The 20,791-nt window shown below is 32.9% G+C and overlaps 1 protein-coding gene across 1 annotated transcript in view; it reads left to right on the plus strand.

The window, feature by feature from the left end:
• LOC129224682 (sodium channel protein para-like) overlaps nt 1-20,791 on the plus strand; it is a 140,683-nt gene that overhangs the window by 55,631 nt on the left and 64,261 nt on the right. Inside the window, exons 15-18 of the mRNA XM_054859228.1 lie at nt 6,869-7,042; nt 9,358-9,533; nt 10,723-10,897; nt 15,963-16,121. Coding sequence (XP_054715203.1) covers nt 6,869-7,042; nt 9,358-9,533; nt 10,723-10,897; nt 15,963-16,121 — 684 coding nt within the window. The remainder of the gene's footprint in view (nt 1-6,868; nt 7,043-9,357; nt 9,534-10,722; nt 10,898-15,962; nt 16,122-20,791) is intronic.

The following is a 20,791-nucleotide window of genomic DNA, read 5'->3' on the forward strand; positions in this document are numbered from 1 at the left end:
TACGTTGTATTCAAGTTTATTGGACCCACTTTCATTCAATTTTCTTAAATGCCTAAAAATGTTTGACCTGCTCACTTTGAATGCTTTTTCGGCCTCTCTAAAAGTCTTTTTTTTTTTTTTTTTTGTCAGGATCATTACTCCTTCAATAACATTTTGCAATGCCTCAACATCTACTGGATCCCTCTTGATTCGAGGCATGATGAAATCCTACCTATAAAAAAAACAATCACTACAACCTATTGTACCTATTGTAACTTGATCCCGTGGTTTAAGGTACAAGAAAGAGCTTGGTTTCAAGGTACACGAGGGTGCATGTTTGTACAAAAGTGGCTACCCTAACCTAACAGCTACTTAAAAAGTAAAGACTAAATGTTGAATACACTTACCGAGAGATAGGCAATAGATATAATGGTCAATCAGTTGGGTAACACTAGTCGTTAAAAGTCCAATTTCATTTAAGTAACACTGGAATTATTTACTTTTGTTTGCACAAATCACAAAACAATCACTGTCCGAAAAAAAGCTGGAATTTCAACCTACAACTCACTTTGGCAGGTGAAGAGACTGTCATGGCTGACATAGTGCTGTGATTCCTCACTAGGTAAAAGCGCTACCTGATTAGAGTGCATGGCGCAAAGTACACCATGGTCAAGGTACAACAGTCTCCCCTACAAACTAAAAATATTTTAAACTACAAACTGCTCTTAAATTTGATTGAAGTAGTTATTATAAAGTATATTAGTATCTTTCTATCAATGCAAAAGATTACGACTTATTTATACATATGTCACTGATTAGAAATATCTGCATGATCACTAGTATATCACTATGTAAGTTATATCATTATTAATTGGTTGCATTTAAATGATAATTTCGCAAAATATATATATGTACATAGTAATATTTTCAAAAGACCAGAAAATAAAAATAAATTCAATAATGCACTATACCCACTTTAAAAAATAATGTATGACTTCTTGATTTGAATTAATTTTAGAGAACTCTTAGAACCGAACTTTGATTCCGATTACTTAGCGCACTAAAGCATTGCGTTACGTTTGAGTGATCTTTTAAGATTAATGGAAATCCTGGATCTTTAGAATATTTCATTGCATATTTGAAAGATTCATGGTTTTGATGAATAGTTTTAATACATTTCTAACACTAATACGAGACTTAAAAGTTCAAAACTTTGAATTAGCATAGATTCACACGAAGATGTGTTTGATACATTCTATATCTTGCTTACTTAATGGATGCCAAATTAAAGTGAAAATGTTATAATTCTAGAATTTTGTTGGGAATTTCAGAACATAAAAGTAAAGTTTTGCTTTAAATTTTTGTAAATATGAAGCAGCTCTTTTATAAAATTATAAGTAGTGTGATTGTGAACACAATGACCAACTCATTGTTATTTGACTCAAATTAAACTGCTGTTTTTACGAGCTTATCTGCGCAGGATAATAGAACAAGAAAATATCATACAGAGCAGGGATTCTCATTCGACAGGCAATGGACCTCAAAAGAAAAATCGGTCTTTTGATATTAGTCACTGTTAGCAATACAATTTCATGTTCAAAAGAATACTAACAATAAAAACATTTTCTTCGATATGTTTTACTTTTGTTTTGTGAATACACTTCGGTTTTCTGTGGTAGTCCTCTAAAGTTTACTTACTCAGAGAAAATTTGTAATGAATGAAAACTTTTTTCTGTACTTTCAATAGATCATTTTCAAACACTCAGGATTATTTTCAGTAAGTTACCGCCCAATTAGCCAGGGCTAAGGCAGAAGTACATGAAAGAGAACGCTAGCTCAGTCTTACTGTAACTTACTGAAAATACCCCTGCCATGCCATCAATCTTCGAGTTGAACCGGTTTCGATCACTCATGTGGCCTGTACTAATTCGATATTAGCTACCAGTTTGTTTGGCCCTCTTGGCTTCCTTAAGAGGTTTTCCACCTCCAGCTCAGTCACTTCCTAAGCCGGGCTGATGAGTGCTAATAAGCACGAAACTGCAGTCCTCGGCTGGAATGACCGAGCTGGCGGTCTATTTCATGTGTACCTCAAGATTAGTTTATTACACTTTCAGCAGCCCAAAAAAAAATCTAAACCTTCAAAAAAAAAAAAAAAAAAAAAAACCTGTGACAAACAATAATTTAAAAAATAAAGAAATACATTTGTCCCATTCAATCTCATGTATGGGGTTGAATGGATCCCTGGCAGAAATGAGTGGAAATATGTTTTTACCCCTATTTTAGAGTAAAAAACATATATAAGGTTTTTTCATGATTTGTTTTTCAAAATTGGTTTTTGGGACAAATAATGTTAGTTGGTTCGTTAAAAAACGAATTTGAGTTCATCTTTGTTCTTGGAGGAAAACGTTATTACAGTAGAGCAACGTTGGATGTGACGTTTTCTTGGCAGCTATTTCAAATTTAAATGGACTCTGAGAAAAAAACGCTCTCCCCGGTAAAATTTTTATTCTGTAACATCTAACGATGTTAACGATGACGATTGGTTTTTGCTCTGTGAAGAAAATGATTCTACTTAGAAAACAATATATTTTGATCACTTAAATCACTACTGCTATCAATTAGTAGTAAAAAACTTTTTTTTTTCTTTTCAAAGTGCATCTATAAAACCTAAAAGTGGACCATTTAACCCCATTTCGCACTAATTCTCACATTACCTTGTGTGTAATAATCAAAATAATTCCAGACCGTTACATTAAAATGAAATTGTAAATAAATCATAATAAAAAAAAATCATATTTACTTGCTTAACAGAGTATTTTTTGATCAGAAAGATAAGTGAAAAAAAAAAACTCTTACTAGTCTTGGAAATTTTGACTAGTGTTTGATCCAAGTTTTATTAGTCGGCGTTTCAAAAGTATTTGAGAAACGTTGATCTAGAGGTTATTTATCTCTCGCATTGTTTCTTGAAATGAAGAAAGAGCTTTTTGTAAATCTTAAGTACATTTATGAGCATTTCATTGAGAATTAAATAATGATGAATTTGTCATTGTGTAAAGTCGGAAATATTTTTGTCTTCAATATTTTGTTATAGTATCGTGGCCAGGTAAATGGCAGTATCTGCAGAAATGCGTTTTCGAGATAATTTGATGAAACGCGTTTTGAATTCAGCACTAACAATAGAGAAAGGATGAAACCAGACGTTTCTTAGAAAAAAATTTCAGTCGAAACCAAATTAGCAAACTTGTAAAACAAAGCTAACGTACAATAGATGACAAAATGCAAAAGTTAAAAAATTGCAGTTACTGCCTTTTACCTTCGCACGCCAGTATAACTTCACTTACTTCATTCACTGAGTCAATAAAGGTAAATTATACTTTAAATCCTCCAAGGGTGCAGCGAAGGGGGGGGAGTGAAAACACCCTCCAGAGGCATTGGTTTTAACATAAATGCAAATTCTAATACAGTAGTTTATGCATATGAAAAGGCTGTTTTGATCTGATCTGATATGAAAGGGCTACCTTCAGAAGGTATTTTTGATCAAAACTCCTCTTAAGACGGAATTTTTGATCAAAAAATTTACTTCAGAAGGCATTTTTTATCAAAAAATCCCCTTCAGAAGGAATTTTTAGCAAAAAATCTCCTTCAGAATGTATTTTTGATTAAAAAAAACACCTCCCAAAGTTTTTTTATTCAAAAACCCCTTCTAAAAGGTGTTTTTGATTAAATAACCCCCATCCAGTAGAAATTTTGATTAAAAAAAAAAACCTCCAGACGGTATTTTTGATCAAAAAACCCCTCCGGAAGGTAATTATGGCTGCGCTAGTGAAAACCTCTAGTAAAGGAACTACGCCATCGAAAAATGTCCCTCGAATAAGAAAATTTCCAAAGTAATTTCGTACGGCGTATTGGATAGCAGTAAGCACGCACAGATTAATTAACTGTTTGGGTACTGTATTTTATGCAATTAGAAAGTCTTATATAACTTAGAGAAGCGGTCGATATGTCTATCTCACATAGAATAATTCATTAAGTGGAAGTACCCTAGCATAGTTCTCCTTTCTGGAGCGAAAAATCTATATATCCTGTTTTCAGAACTGGCATTTTACCAAATTCTAATCTAAAAGGATGTACTTGGCAACTTCCCAAACGCTGTCCGTACATTTCTTGCCTAAAGCTGTATTTAATTTCTTTGAAATCAAATGATAAATTAAAGGCTAAAAATTAGGCACAAAACAGTTTCTTTATTTCTTTCCTTCCTCCTGAATTTCAGTCCTCAGAGTTTCTACAACTAATTTTAAGCTATTAACTACTGCATGATGTAGGGAACTAACATAATTATTAGTTCATATGATCTACTAAAATGGTTTTAATTTAAATCATTTTCTGTTATAAGATAATTCAATACCATTTCCAAATTTCGATTGTTCTGTTACTTTGACTCATATCGAAATGTTATTTTTTTAGTCTGAAACATATATTATTTTAAGACTAATTTAGAAATTATGTGATAAAAACTTCTTGCTCTTAGCTGCTCGAAATTAGTTAGTCCATGCAGTTTATGCTTTGAAATTAAATGCAATTCGTCATGGCTGTAGGTGTAATCGGAAAAATAGAAATTCATCACAAAACCTTTGAAGATTTAAAGTATAATTTCATATTAAACATAAAATGCAACTAAATTTAAATGATATTTTACAAAATATATGACACATAAATTACATTCCGCCCAAAGATTGCCCAAAGCATGTAAGCATTTTTAAACAAATGAACAAACAATCGTACATATTTATTTTATGTTATTTTGATAATATGAATTATTATATTGTACAAAAAATACAAATATGAAAAGTTTAATACAAAGATATTGAAGTTTTAAAAGTTTTTTTTTTTTCTTTTTTTTTTAAAATTGGTGTCAAAATCTTAGTGTTTTTTAAGTTATGCTACGTACTAATTTCGACAAAATGCAAAAAAAATTCTTTGAGCTGTTACACTGGGAATCTTAAAAGTTACCTAGAGACAAAATTGGCCAATAGTTTTTACTCATCTCAAAATAATCATGTTTTTGGCAACAGTATGGTTTGCTACAACTATATTTGCTACAGCTATATAACTCTGCTTAAAAGTGTTTCTTCGGTATGAACGCCAAGAGCAGAGAAACATTTGATGACGACCCTAATGTGTGTTTAAATATTATCTTTCGACGCAATTCTGCGCATGCGCTTTTTACCCCTTTGTTTTGTCCCTGTTGGTTACCTTATTTAACACGTTATTTGTCATGCTCATGAATGAAGAAATCTTGGTCAAGCCCCATGCGCAGTACGAAAAAATTGTACACAATCTTTTGAAGAAGATTTGGCACAAATTGGTAGAAAGTTGACCAGAAGAACGACAAAGCAAGTTGGCATATTTTGGAATACCTGTGAAGGCCAACAATTTTCTTTTGTGTTTTAACTGTTACAACAAAATTTACGAATTTTTTTTATTCGTAAAAGTTCACATTAGTGTTTTGCTTTCATAATCAATATGTAATAATAATTTCATAAATAAATATAAATTTATTGTTTTTATAAATAAATGATTGAATGAAGGATTTTTTTCGGGTTCATGTCGCATTTTATACATTCAGTCAACGATGACTGGCGCAGCCCGAAAAGAAAGTTCAATGTCAGTTAAAGTGTTAAAACTAATTCACTTCAACTCATGTTGCTGTCGGCAAGTCTAGGCCATTCACTGTAAAAAAAAAAATCCGTAAAATTTACAGAAAAAAACTGTCAGCCAGGACGCCAGTTTTCTTCCGTTTATTTTACAGAAATCTTCCGTATTTTTATTATTTATTCAAGCTGATTTATTATTTTATGAAGATTAAAAAATGAAACTATACTTTCATAAATCCATTTCAATATTTACTATACTACTACGAAATACATGTATACAAAGGTAAATTTCCGAATATGCCTCTGTAACAGATGACAAAAAAACATAATAATAAAATATTGATTAGGATGCAATGAAATGGAAGTTGCAAACGATTTAAGACTTACTCGCTTTAAATGAATATAAGATCAAAAACTCGAGCACAAGAAACAAAATCCAAACACGCGGGCGAAATTTCGAAGATTGGAAGAAAAACAAAGTATAACCGGTTACAGATTCAAAAAAACAGAGAAATCCTGTATTTTATTACGAACAGTTTTTTTCTGTAAAAAATACGGATAACTTCTTCAAAATTTACAGTTTTTTTTCACAGTGTTAAGAATCTTTAAGAACCTTTTGATTGTTTAATGCGCACTTGCTTTTGGAGTTATCATGCTCACTAGATGAAATTTTTTACAATCAAAACTACATTTCACAAAATTATATATCATAGCATTGGCGGTCCTTGTCTGGATTGGTAAAAATACAGACAACATTTCATTATTCAACCGAAATATTATTGTTGATTCGTAAGCGGACTAAAATCCTGTCATTACATTAGTAACCACAGCAAACCAAATCGAAAGTAATTTTCTTGTCAAGTAAGCCAAAATAAAAGATCATTCAGCTCCAATTAATTCTGCATTTTTTCTTGCAAACCATGAACCTTCTTTTATTTCTAAATTAAGTATCTTTAATAAGATAAACAAAAAAGTCATTTAAAAAAAAATTTCATAATTTAGGTTAAAAATCAAATTAAAACCATTTTAAATCATTGTTTTCTGAGAGATGCAGTCAAGTCGAACAAAAATTGATCATTCATTAATACATTTCCTTTTTAAGATAACCAATAATTTCGCATTGTTTTGCTGAATGGGCAATCTTTGTTCCAAACAAAAAAACACTGAAGTCTGTTTTTATCCACTAAACAGAAGTTTTAACTTTTCATGAATAATTCCAATTTGTTTCTTTGCAGTTCTTTACAGCTACATTTGCTATAGAAGCTGGATTGAAACTCATAGCCATGAGTCCAAAATATTATTTTCAAGACGGCTGGAACATATTTGATTTCTTTATAGTAGCTTTATCTTTGATAGAATTATCACTAGAGGGTGTTCAAGGATTGTCAGTATTAAGGTCTTTTAGGTTGGTAAGTACACTTTGTGAGACTGTGTTGGTAACTATTTTTCAACAGTCAAAGAAATTTTCATGTGCAGAAATTCTTAGAGCAGTGTTTTAATGATTAGTAAGTGCTTTAATGCTTAGTAAGTGCACTAAATTTCGTTTCATTCTGCCAGTCTTTTTTTTTTCCTTCAAACAAATGAGACTTGTCTTTCTCTCTTAAATATCAATTGTCGAAGGAAAAATTGCTGCTGAGTCAATAACTGAAAGGAACAAACATAATTAATATTTTGTTGAAAATGATTCAGTTGCCAATAGAGCCAGTTCAGACCTTGTAAATTCATAAAAGTGGAACAACAATTGACTAAGTTAGGAAACAAAATTAGTACTCAGTCAAATGACAAAATGGAACAAACATCACTATGTAATATTTTGTTGAAAATAATTCAGTTGTCAATAACCAGTTCAGTGTTAGTAAATTCATAAACGTGGAACAACAATTGACTGAGTTAAGAAACAAAATTAGTACTCAGTCAAATGACAAAATCGAACAAACATAACTATGTAATATTTTGTTGAAAATAATTCAGTTGTCAATAGCCAGTTCAGTGTTTCTAAATTCATAAACGTGGAACAACGATTGACTGAGTTATGAAAAAAATTACTACTGAGTCAAATGACAAAAAGGAACAAACATAATTAATATTTTGTTGAAAATAATTCAGTTGTCAATAGCCAGTACAGTGTTTGTAAATTCATAAACGGGGAACAACAATTGACTGAGTTAGCAAACAAAATTACTACTGAGTCAAATGACAAAAAGGAACAAACATAATTAATATTTTGTTGAAAATAATTCAGTTGTCAATAGCCAATTCAGAGCTCCTAAATTCATAAACAAGGAACTACGATCGACAGAGTTAGGAAGGAAAAATTACTACCGAGTCAAATGACTAAAAGGAACCAACATAACTAATATTTTGCTGAAAATATTCCGTGGACAATATCCAGTTCAGAGTTTGTAAATTCATAAACGTGGAACAACAATTGACTGAGTTAGGAAACAAAATTACTACTGAGTCAAATGACAAAAAGGAACAAACATAACTAATATTTTGTTGAAAATATTCTGTAGTCAATAGCCAATTCAGAGCTTCTAAATTGATAAACAAGGAACTACAATCGACAGAGTTAGGAAGGAAAAATTACTACAGAGTCAAATAACTAATAAGAACCAACATAATTATTTTTTTTTCTGAAAATATTCTGTGGTCAATAGCCAATTCAGAGCTTCTAAATTCGCAAATATGGAAAAATATCCGACTGAATTTTTTCCATGTTGCATATTAGCACAAAAAGTAGCTCTTTTAATGAACATGCATACCAGTATTTTTCGAATTTTCATCAAAATGATACTGCAACAGAAGAATCATTGTGATTAAATTGATGAATTTATTGAGGCATTGAACATTAGTTTAATTGTGCGAAAAAGGTTTAACCTAATCAATAACTTTCAAAGTACAAAAGTGATTTTCATTTCAAACAATTTGTTAAATATGCTAGGAAGCTGTAGTTTAACCTCATGCAAAATCTTTAAAAGAGGTTTGAAGTATTGATCAGTCCTAAGTTGTAGAAAAAAGTCAGTAAAACATTTTAACTTTGCTTTGTTTCAGTTCAACTTCTTTGAATTTGACTGATGCATTGTCGTGATGAAAGCATAAATTGTTATGCGTTCCATGACGTTTAACTACCCAGCTAAAAACAAATTCAAGCCTTTAAACTGAAAACTGCAAATAATCAACTCGTTACTTTTTGTTTCTAATTTAAATAATCAATTCACTGAATTTAAAAAAAAATAGCTAGGCAAGCAGAAAAAAAATCAAAGTTTTGAAAGACTCTTAAAATTTTTGAGTAATCAATTTTGCAGAAAGAAGTCGAATCAAAGCTTCATAGGAAACAGAAAATGAAGCTTTTTACTTCGAACCTTTAATATTACAGATACTATAATAAACTCTAATGATGACCAAGGCAGCTAAAAGAGTATTTCAGTGAAGTCGAAAACTGGGTCTGTCTAGGAATTTGAATAGGATTTGAATAAGGGCTGTAGAGAGTTATGTTGTGGGAAAGAGTCTTCGCAATGAAACTGACAAGGGGCCATCTTTAGTTCTCGGCAACCCTGAAAATGACGCATAAGGCATTTTTTCTTAGTTTTTCAGAAAAAAGGCTTTGCCAATTCGAAGATTTAAAACTCTTTAACTTTGTTTAGTTCTCATGAATATTATATATTATGATTTATCTGATTTATAATATTTTTGACTACATTAATGTTATTTCTTTTTCCAGCTTAGGGTTTTTAAATTAGCAAAGTCTTGGCCTACTTTAAATTTACTCATCTCCATCATGGGCAAGACTGTAGGAGCTTTAGGAAATTTAACCTTTGTTTTAGGCATCATTATATTCATCTTTGCAGTCATGGGGATGCAGCTTTTTGGAACAAATTACACTAAACAAAAGCACTTGTAAGTACACGTATATTTCGTATTTATTTGACAGGGCAACAAAAAAAAATTTTTTTTCTTTGGTAACTAGAGTAGTGGAACTGGTTTTAGCTATATTTAAGGCGCTGAATTGATATCTGGATTTTTTTCCCTCTCTTTCAGCTCTACTTTTTTGGATAAGTGCTGCTATTGTACTTAAAATGTGCACTCTTTACTTAACTTTGTGCGCTTCTAAAGCAAGTATAAGCTTCTAAAACTTGGACATCTTCCGGTATATTTGCTTTATTATCAGTCTGCGGTCCAGTTACCACTAAAAAAACCGCTAGATGGATTGAACATCTAGAAGGTATAGTAACAATACTTCAAAGAATTAAGATCAATTCGGCAGGTTTTTCCTTTCATATGTTCACTTCACGCGAAGAGTTATATCTTTGAGTATGATATTGACGGGATTTAAATACGATACTGTGAGTCACGATTAGACATTTTTTCAAGGACCTATGTAGTCAAACCTTATAGATTCAAACATTTACTGAGAATGTGAAATGCTGATTGGAGAAGTGATTAAGTACTCAATCTATCTTTGAAAAATTTTTGTTGAGGTGGGGAGCATCCCTCACCTTAAGTACCCAAAAGAACAGGGAAATCATTTAATGCTAATCAACTTTACTTTTCTCAATAATAGACTAGAACCATTTTGGTTTTTTTGGGACCCTTAAAAATTGGAGGTCCAAGATCATGAGCTACTCGGCCTGTTCGGTAATCAGGCTCTGAATATTTGTATAATATAATAGGATGCAAAATAAGACGTTTGTACAGTCAACTCAAGATAACTCGAAGCCTTTAAACTCGATTATTCCTTCATCTCGAAGTTTTCATTTTTTCCCGAATTCTTGAGAAAACTGGAAATTTCTCATAACTCGAAGCTTTTAGCCAGTCCCTTGGGACTTCGAGTTATAAAGAGTTTCCTGTAGCTTGTATCATCTCTATTTATTTAACTTAAACCCGTGTACCGTATATTTCATTACAACATCATATCTTAGAAATATGAACTCTCAGACAAAAACTAATATCATATTGGAAATCATCGCACCAAATTCATGCAAAATCAGTTCTAATTACTCCGGCACCAAAATGACTGTTGCCCAGTGCAATTAGTCCACAGATCTGCTTCTAACCTTTTGAAAAACACTGCATGTTCTCGTTACAGATTCTACGACAAAGAAGTCCCTAGGTGGAACTTCACAGACTTCATGCACTCTTTTATGATAGTGTTTCGCGTTTTATGCGGAGAATGGATAGAATCCATGTGGGATTGTATGCGTGTTTCAGGGTGGCCTTGTGTTCCGTTTTTCTTAGCTACTGTCGTCATTGGTAACTTGGTGGTAAGTAGAAAAATCTTGCTTCATTTTGATTATACAGGGTTACTACAGATAATGGAAACAGTTTCAAAAAATTGTATTTATTTAAGAATCAATTCTAAATGAATAGTACTTATAGCAAGGGATAGAGGAAATGTCAAAGTTTTTTCCAAGTTATACATGCGCGGGATTGGGTGGCGATAGTTGAAGAAACAACCGCTAGAGTTGTGGCGCCAGTGAGTCGGCAGCCGTCTTTGTGCTGATCTCACCCCATTAGACTTTTTCTTGTGGGGTTACGTAAAGGAAGCTGTGTACGTCTCGCCTTTACCATCATCTCTCGCCGATCTGCTGAACCGTATCCCTGCTGCTGTGTATTATGTAATAGAAAATATGCTTGCACATGTGTGGGACGAGTTTCGGTTTGGTAATCAGGCTTAGCTAGATGTTTCCGGTGCAGCAGCACAAGAGGGACACATTGAACATTTATAAGCATGTAAAAAACTTTGTCATTTCCTTTTATCCCTTGCTGTAAGTATTATTAATTTAGAATTGATACTTAAATGAATACAAATTTTTGAAATTGGATCCATCATTTGTAATAATCCTGTATATATTTTGCTCTTGAGGAATACCTATTGCGACAATAGCAAGAACTTTACGTCATGGATTATAAATAACATGCCAAAGAATGCTGTCAAACTCTTGCTACATTTTTATTACATTAGTATTTCGGTTTTCTAAGCTACTCTAGTAATTGGGTGTTTAGCAGTGAGTTGAAAATGATTCGTTATGGTGGGTGCATGCTTTTTACCTTCGTCGCATACCTATTATACCAATAGAAAATACTTACTCATAGGTTATAAATAATTAGTTCTCGTATCTTTGTGTTTCCAATCTCTTACTAATTGTGCTTTTTATTAGATCAGTATTCCTTTTTTTTTTTTTTTTTTGTCGCTATTCTGGTAATTGGAAGCTTCAAGCTGAGTTTAAAGCAATACTTTACGGTGATTGAATACCTTTTACCTTCACAGCATACCTATTTCGACAATAGAAAATACTTTGTCGTAGCTCATATCATTGACTATAAATACTTATTTAACGAGCCCTCGTATTTCCAATCTTTTATTATACGTACTTTTTATTACATCAGTATTCCGTTTTTAAATTAAAAAGCGATAGCTTTGTGCAAGGTAAATTAGATAAAAATGGAACAACGTTTAAAAGCACAAAAAAGATAATAAAAAGTTTTAAAACGCAGACATGTTTCGGAGGCAATAGCCTCCTTCCTCAGTGCGGAATGAACAAATGGATGAATCAAGGTCAAGGGAGAGTTTAAATACGTAACCGAAAAAACATTGACCAATCAGATATCAGCGAGTGCTGAGGCAAGATATGACGTATTCGAACATGTAAAATTGAATAAGATTGGAGAAAAATGCGGAACCGCAAAAGACTCATTGCAAAGACTATTTAAGTTTTTATGAATGTAAAAGGATTCCAGAAAATCTAATTCACCTCGGTTGTAGGTCTGCAAATGATCTTGGCTTCCGAAAAGATAAAATTGTGCCCTGTGTCCCAACAATGTTTCGCAATTGAAGATTTGTTCAGTTCCTGTTTTTTAACGTGGTTTTCATGTTCTTTCAAACGAAATTTAAGTGAACGCCTTGTCTGTCCCACCTAACCAATATTACATTGACAAGGAATGTGATATATGCCCCACTGATCAAGTGGTTCGATTGGGTCCTTCAGTTTGGAAAAAGAAAGTTTATTTATGGGTCTGTAAATTACGCCAAAGTCAAATTTACTGAGAATTCTAGAAATACGAAAAGAAATGTGTGGATAAAACGGTAAAACCACAAAATTTGTAGAAGAAAAATCAGTAGAAGAAAAACTACGTATGTTGGAGGTTTTATTCCGGGTCGAAAGTTTGCAAAAAGCCCTGTCGATGACCTGAAGAGGAAAACCCCTGTCCAGAGCCAGAGCTTTCAAAAAATTGAGTTTATTATTGAATTATTAAGAAGGGTCTGATCAGAACATATGGAGATGGCTCGGTTGACAAAAGTATAAAAAGCAGACATTTTTTGCTTCTTCGGGTGGCATGAACGAGAGTGTGGGGGAAGATAGACAGCAAATGGTTTTCGGTAAACAGTAGTAGAAAACTTATTATTGTTCTTCGAGATTAAAACGTCTAAAAAGGGGCAAAGAATTATTGTTTTCAATCTCAGCAGTAAACTGAATATTAGAATCGACGTAGTTAATTAGATCAATGATAGACGGAGCAAAATCAACAGTGCAATCTAAGAGGGTGAAAGTGTCATCAACATATCTAAGCCAGAGTGGAAAGTCAAATAACTGAAACAATTTCCGTCGAAATAAGTCCATATAAATTTCACTGAGGATGGGACTCAAAGGGTTGCCCATAGCAAAGCGGTCAGTTTGTTGGAAAAAAGTACTATCAAAAATAAAGGTACTATCAAAAACCAAATTTCTCACTACTAGATTTGCCCCATTACTGGACTCCAACACACATTCTGTCAAAAATTCTGTTGATTTTGTTAATATTCTTCGTAGGTTCAAACCCAATAATTTACTTATGGTTTCTTTTGAAACACGAAATTTCCGAACTTGTAAATTTGACTGAAATTTGTCTTAAAAATTCAACCTTTATGACCTGATTTGTCTTAAAAATTCAACCTTTATGAATATTAATTGAGACCCTGGGAGGTCTCAATTAATATTCAAAATGTTAATATGAAGAACTTTATCATTTTATTGTAACAAAAATAGTTTTTGACTTACAACAAAATATTACAATATGAGTATCATTTTTTAAATATTGCTTGTATTACCAAATGCTTTAATCTTCGGCGGTATTTTTTTCCTGACTGCAATAGACTACATACGGTAATGCATAGTCAAAATAACATTAGATAGGTGGAGCTAAAAGCAGAGTAAATATTTCACCATTTCACATTGCCCCGCTATTTCACTTTGCCCCATGTTCCCCTACTTTTTATTGCATCAGTATTCCGTTTTTACTCCCTACTCTCGTAATTTGCAGTTTAGTGGTATGTTAAAAGTAACACGTTACAATGATTATTTTTTATCATTGATGTATACCTATTACAAGTGCAATAACAAAAAAAAAAATAACTTTGACGTAGCTCGCATCATCGGTTATAATAAATTAATACGCTCTCGTATTACCAATTTCTTACACATTAGCTTTTCTGATTAAAATCATTAACAAATATACTCAAAGGATCGTGATTCGTTTATTGTGCTTTGACGTAATTTAGAGCAGATACATTCTTGCTATTAATGTGGTATATATAGTAACTGTCTACTGCGACGGGAATATTTTCTATCGCAAGCGATGTAAATTCGTCGTTAATGCTGCCTGTATTTACTTGACAAAACATTTCGTAGGCCAATCATGTACTTTTACAATTAATACACCTGACGAAATATTGCGTCTTAGTAGACCTACTTTAGAACAGAATGTTTACCGTTGGATGAAAATAAACAAAGATATAATTCCACAAACTTGTCAAACAATGATTCCAGATTTCCAAAAAAAATGTCTATATACGGTTTGCGCCATAACATTATCTGACCTTTTCCAAGATGCATTTTCATTAGGCTCAGTTAAAGATATTTTCGATTGACGTAGTGTGACGTACAGACGGACCCCGATTTAACGAATTCATCGGGACCGAAACTTTTATACGTCAAATCGGGTTAATTCGTAAAATCGGGGTATAAAAAATTTAAAAACTGCACTTACCTTATCTAAAACCCCTAATAAGCAACTGCTCAAAAATATCCATAATTGGAAAGTGTGAAACTTTTTAGTCAGCATTTCACGATTTATTACACACTAGTTAATTTGAAATTTTAACTACTGAGTAATTGATGTTTGACAATTTCCTTGATACTTGACTCGAAATAGTTCTCTTTCAACTTTTTGGACAGAAGAAAATACTGTGTCATTTGCAGCCTGCTGCATGAGGTATGTTTTTACAGTTTCCAGGCCATGTAAAGCATTTGAAAAAGTAAGCTTTAATAGGAGTTTCATTATCGATTTCTGCATCAAAATCAATATTCGTTGGTTGCCCTCTCGCCCGTCAAAAATTTCTGATTCCCAAAAAAGTCTTTTTCCATTTCGGATCATATGGATATAATGTTTGGAAAACAATCCAATATTTTCTGACACAAATTAACAAAAAAAAAAAATTGGCTGTTAAAATGATTCGTTAATTCGGGGTTTATTGTTCGGTAAATAGGGGTTTTTTACTTTATTTTAGTCGGGGATAGAGAAAAATTCGTTAAATCGTGAAATTCGTTAAATAGAGGTTCGTTAAATCGGGGTCCGACTGTATTTTTACTTCCTTTTACAAAAAAGGAAGTATTGTATTCGCGAAAAAAAATTTCACTCAAAAATCGACCTCAATTTCCATTTTGCTCACCCCCGAATGAATGTTGAGTGTTTTTATCGACTCGACCACACGTGGATAAGTGCCTAAGAGTGTATAGACACGCGAACTATCCATTTTGACGATTCCCGAGTTAGTTACAACGAGTTTTCTCGTGACGTATGTATGTGCGTATGTATGTCGCATAACTCAAGAACGGTATGTCCTAGAAGATTGAAATTTGGTACGTAGACGCCTAGTGGGGTCTAGTTGTGCACCTCCTCTTTTGGTTGCATTCGGGTGTTTCTAAAGGGGTCTTTTGCCCCTTTTGGGGGGAAAATCATTGTTAATTTCGATGTAAACTCAAGTGGTGTTATAATTTGGCGGACACTTGGCGATATATCGCCGGTATTTTGGTCGCCAAGTTTTGTCGCCAATTTGGCGACAAGTTTGGCGATTTTTTTTAATTTTTTTTTTTTAAATCTGGTTTCAATTTGGCCACTGTTGGTGATATTTAGTGAGTAAACTGTTGAATCACATTAAAAATGCCAATAATGGGGAAATGACATTGAATTCGAGCAAAAAAGGAAGTCATGTGACGCGCACATCAGCTCGTTTTTTCGACAGTTAGAAACTGAAGAAGGTTTTAATTATACATTCTGTTTTTCTCCTAGGTGCTGAATCTTTTTCTTGCGCTCCTATTGTCTTCTTTCGGTGCCTCAAACTTGTCACAAGCTCCTGCTGGAGACGATACTAAAGGGATAGCAGAAGCCTTTAAGAGAATAGGAAGAGCAAAAACTTGGGTTAAATTGAAAATATTTAGTTTCCTGAAGGTAAGTTTCTCAAGAAGCGACTTGATTATTTCACGGTGAAAATAATTTTATATCAATGGTAGAATCCATCTCAATTCAACAAGGGGCGTAACATGATGGTCTCCGATAGTTTTGAATTCAACGTATGTTAAAATTCATAAAAAATTAAGAATCGCGTTTTTCTTTTGTTTTGCCCAAAAAAAACCATGGGCCGAGATACAGGCCGCCAAAGATGGCGGTTCTGTTAGGATTTCTCGCTTGGGATTTTCGTCAAAATCTTTAAAGTACATTATCTCACGAGCGGTAGAACATGTTTTGTTGCGGTTTGCTTAATTTAAAAGGATATTTTTTCGTGTTTTAAAAAAATGCAACATTTTGAAATATGTGCTTTATTTTTTTTCTTTTGAAAAAATAAGTTTAAAATAATGTTTTTGTGTGTGTGATTTTTCTCAAAAATGTCAATTTTAAAATTTTTCATTTTTTTACAACATAGTAGTACCACTGAGCACTACGTTCCCTGAAATGGAGAGCTTCCACTTTTTCGTTTAAGAGATTTTAGAGGCATTTGAAAAAATGAGGGTTTTTAAGAAACTCTGTACGTAATGACAGACCTGAAAATTCAAAAAAAAAGTCGCAACAAGTGGCCAGAAAACACTTTTGATTAAGTTATATAGCGAAATTTTCATTTTGAGTCGCCATTTTATTCAGAATATTGAATTTAGTGAGAATAAGATAAGTGCACTTTTTTTTTTTTTTTTTTTGGCGCTACGCTGAAGGTTGCGTGGGGAATTGCAGCGAATCGGCTGAAGAATGCGTTCTTGTTTTCATAAAAAATGAAACTCCTTTAAAAAGTGGAGACTCAAAATGAAAAATGTCGCTATATAACTTAGTTTTCTGGCCACTTGTTGCGATTTTTTTTTTTTTTTTTTTGAATTTTCAGGTCTGCCTAAAAACCCTCATTTTTTCAAATGTCTCTAAAATCTCTTAAACGAAAAAGTGGAAGCTCTCCTTTTCAGGGAACGTAGTGCTCAGTAGTACTACTTATCGGTAAAAAAAAATAAAAAATTTTAAAATTGACATTTTTGAGAAAAATCTAAAACATTATTTTAAACTTATTTTTTCAAAAGAAAAAAAAATAAAGCACATATTTCAAAATGTTGCATTTTTTTAAACAAGAAAAAAATATCCTCTTAAATTAAACAAACCGCGACAAAACATGTTCTACCGTTCTTGACATAATGTACTTTAAAGATTTTGACGAAAATCCCAAGTGAGAAACCATGACAGAACCGCCATCTTTGGCGACCTGTATCTCGGCTCAGAAATTTGTTTGGGCAAAACAAAAGAAAAACGTATTTCTTAATTTTTTATGAATTTTAACATATGTTAAATTCAAAACTGTAGGAGACCATCATGTTACGCCCCTTGTTGAATTGAGATGGATTCTACCCAATGCATTTTTTTTTCTCTGTAACTTCAAAGCTATATCCTCTTCATTCCTGATATACCTTATTATGTTTTTTGATCAAAAATTCCTAAAAAATATTCCGTTGCTCAAAAATCATTTAAAATAAGTAAACTCTATGGAAAACGTTCTAATTTCATTATTACCATGAAAAGGCAGCATGGGTTATATTTTAAAAGGTTATTCTCAAACAAAAAAAAAGAGGATAATTTGTTGAACGCTGGTGTTTCTTGCAGTATAAATCGTTATTTTACTCTCCTTTAAAACTCTTAACAAGTAAGCGTTTATTTTGTTAAGCAAGTGTAAAATTTCAAGTAAAACTTAAAAAAAACTTAATGTGGGGTAACGGCACCAGTAACAGACATGCGTAAGACATCGCTCTCAGTTTAACTCAATTTTTCGAGCCTTGTAATGTATTTAGACTCTTAAAACTATTTTTTCTCATGCAACTAGGGTAGACCGACCAGTGAGTGAACACCACCCAGTGAATGAACAGCGCGTCATTTTTTTAAAAAAAATAAGCTTCCAAAAAAAACATTTTTCCGAATAAATTCACTACAAAAGCGTTCTTTATTAATATTCTAAGCTATCTGACACCTGACTGGTTACTTTGGATACGTATTTTTTCCTGGAAAAAATTTGAAATTTTTACTGCCGTGAATCGTTCTTTCTCTCTTTCAAAATAATAAGGTTGGTTTCGTGCTAGCAATTATATTGATACATATTATTTTTATCGATAAATTTTATTTTTTAACTCTACGAAAGAAAAATTAAGTATACATATTTAGGTAATGGATTTAAATTGTTTCAGTCAATGCAGAATGCGTAGATTTTCAGGTAGAGGGGTGTTCAGTCACTGGATACGAAAAATTGCGAAAACTCAGTGAATGAACAATGGCAAAATTTCTTTTGATTTAAAAAGAAATTTGAAGTTTCTTTGAGATATTTTCATTTTCGTACTTTTTTGTAATGCAGATAGTTTTATATGCTTATTTATTTATGTATTTCATTATATATTTTATAATTTCTTTATTTTTGTCTTTGCGAACAATTCACTTTTTACTGAGTTTTATTTTTTATCTATCTATATATCTATATATTAACCTACCTACCAACATCTATCTTTCTATATCTTTATCTCTTTTGATAGATAGACAGATAGATAGAAAGATAGAGAAATAGAAATATATATACAAAGAGAGAGAATAGATAGGTAGATATGTATGTATGTTTGTATATAGATAGATAGATAAATAGATAGACGAAGATATAGAGATAGATGTATAAAAAATAAGAGGTAAATAGATATATAGGTAGATAAATATAGAGATAGAATAGGTAGGTACATAGATAGATCGATAGATTTATTGATAGATAAATAGATAGGTAGTGGTTAATAGATAGATAGGTAGATAGAGAGACTAATATAGAGATAGATAGCTAGGTAGAGAGACTGATATAGAGATGGATAGTAGATATATAGACAGGTAGATAGATAGATAAATAAGTAGATAGTAAGTATATAGATAAGTAGATAAGTAGATATATAGATGGATAGATAAGTATATAGATAAGTATATATATATATATATATATATATATATATATATATATATATATATACAGATGGGGGACAAAATAATATGAGCACCTATGAAAAAGTATGCCGTATTTCAGACCTATAGTACAGCCACGCCACCTGCAACAGAAGTCTGCCACCTGGTGAGCGTGAAGAGGAACCTATCAGTGTCTCAACAGTAGTCACAAATGTTGCGTGCTTGGTTCTAAATTTCTGTAATAAGTTGAGATGTCAGACCTTACAGAGTTCCATAGAGGAATGATTGTTGGGGCGCGTTTAAGTGGAGCATCGGTTACGGAAACAGCAAAGCTTTTGGAGTGTGCAAGAGGTACGGTGTCAGAGGTTATGACAGCATACACGAAAGAAGGTAAGACGACGTCTTCAAAGCACCACACTGGCCGAAAATCAAAGCTTGCTGATAGGGATGGAAGAGCTTTGAAGCGCATAGTAGTCCGAAAGCGCAAGCAATCCTTATCCGAAATAACATCTGAAATGAACAGCCATCTCCAGGACCCCATTTCAACAAAAACTGTCAAAAGGGAACTTTATGCTGCGAACATTTATGGCAGAGTGGCAATTCGAAAACCCTTGGTGACAGCAACTAATGCTTTCAAGCGACTCCAATGGTGCAGAGACCACAAACTTTGGTCCCCACAGATGTGGCAACAGGTAATATGGTCAGATGAATCATCATTTACCCTATTTCAGACTACCGAGCGCGTTTATGTCTGGCGAACGCCCTCAGAAGCCTTTAATCCTGAATGCCTCTTGCCGACTGCGAAGCATGGGGGTGGCTCAATTATGGTATGGAGTGCGATATCTTAGCGTGGTCTTGGGCCACTTGTTATTCTGCATGGGCGTGTCAAATCTAATCACTATCTGAGCATTCTAGAGGATCACGTCCATTCGTTTGTCCAGACTGTGTTCCCTGGAGAGCGACCTCTCTTTCAAGACGACAACGCCCCCATACCAGTGGTTGGAAAAACTACATATTTTTTGTAGCGAACTACAACTACAACTACTTTGTTACAAATGTAGTTAACTACAACTACAACTACTTTGTATTTGTAGTTGTCTTATCTACTTTTAAATTGCTATCGCCAATTTAAAACACCTCCCAGACACGCCTGGTATTTTGCAAAATGTCCTGGTGAGTCCTTTAGACTCAAGGGTAGACTCCTCCAGACAACATATTCGAGATTCCTGAGTGGCCACACAAAAGCTCTTAGATTCTCTGGGAATATCAAGACTTTTCCGGAGTGTCACTGGTGCTCTGCTGGAGAGGTTTCACCTGAGCACATTCTATCTTGTTTGGGTTTTACGAAGGACGAGGTCCTTAGTGACCCATTGCTGTTCTTGGATTTTTTGCAGATATTTGGATTCATGGGGGTTGTTTAGCATTGCTAAACATGCCCGAGATAAGTCAAAAAAAAAAAAAAAAACAACTACTTTGTTACAAATGTAGTTAACTACAACTACAACTACTTTTTTCAAAATGTAGCGACTACAAACTACTTTTGAAATGTAGTCGCTACTTCGCTACTTTTCAAAAAATAAGTAAATAAAGAGTATACACATTAGGGTGTCTCACAAAAAATGAAATTCAATTTTTCAAGTCGCATACCTACTTATATTTTAGCTCTTTTT

Source organism: Uloborus diversus, chromosome 6, assembly GCF_026930045.1.
Source record: "Uloborus diversus isolate 005 chromosome 6, Udiv.v.3.1, whole genome shotgun sequence".
Classification (NCBI taxonomy): domain Eukaryota; kingdom Metazoa; phylum Arthropoda; class Arachnida; order Araneae; family Uloboridae; genus Uloborus; species Uloborus diversus.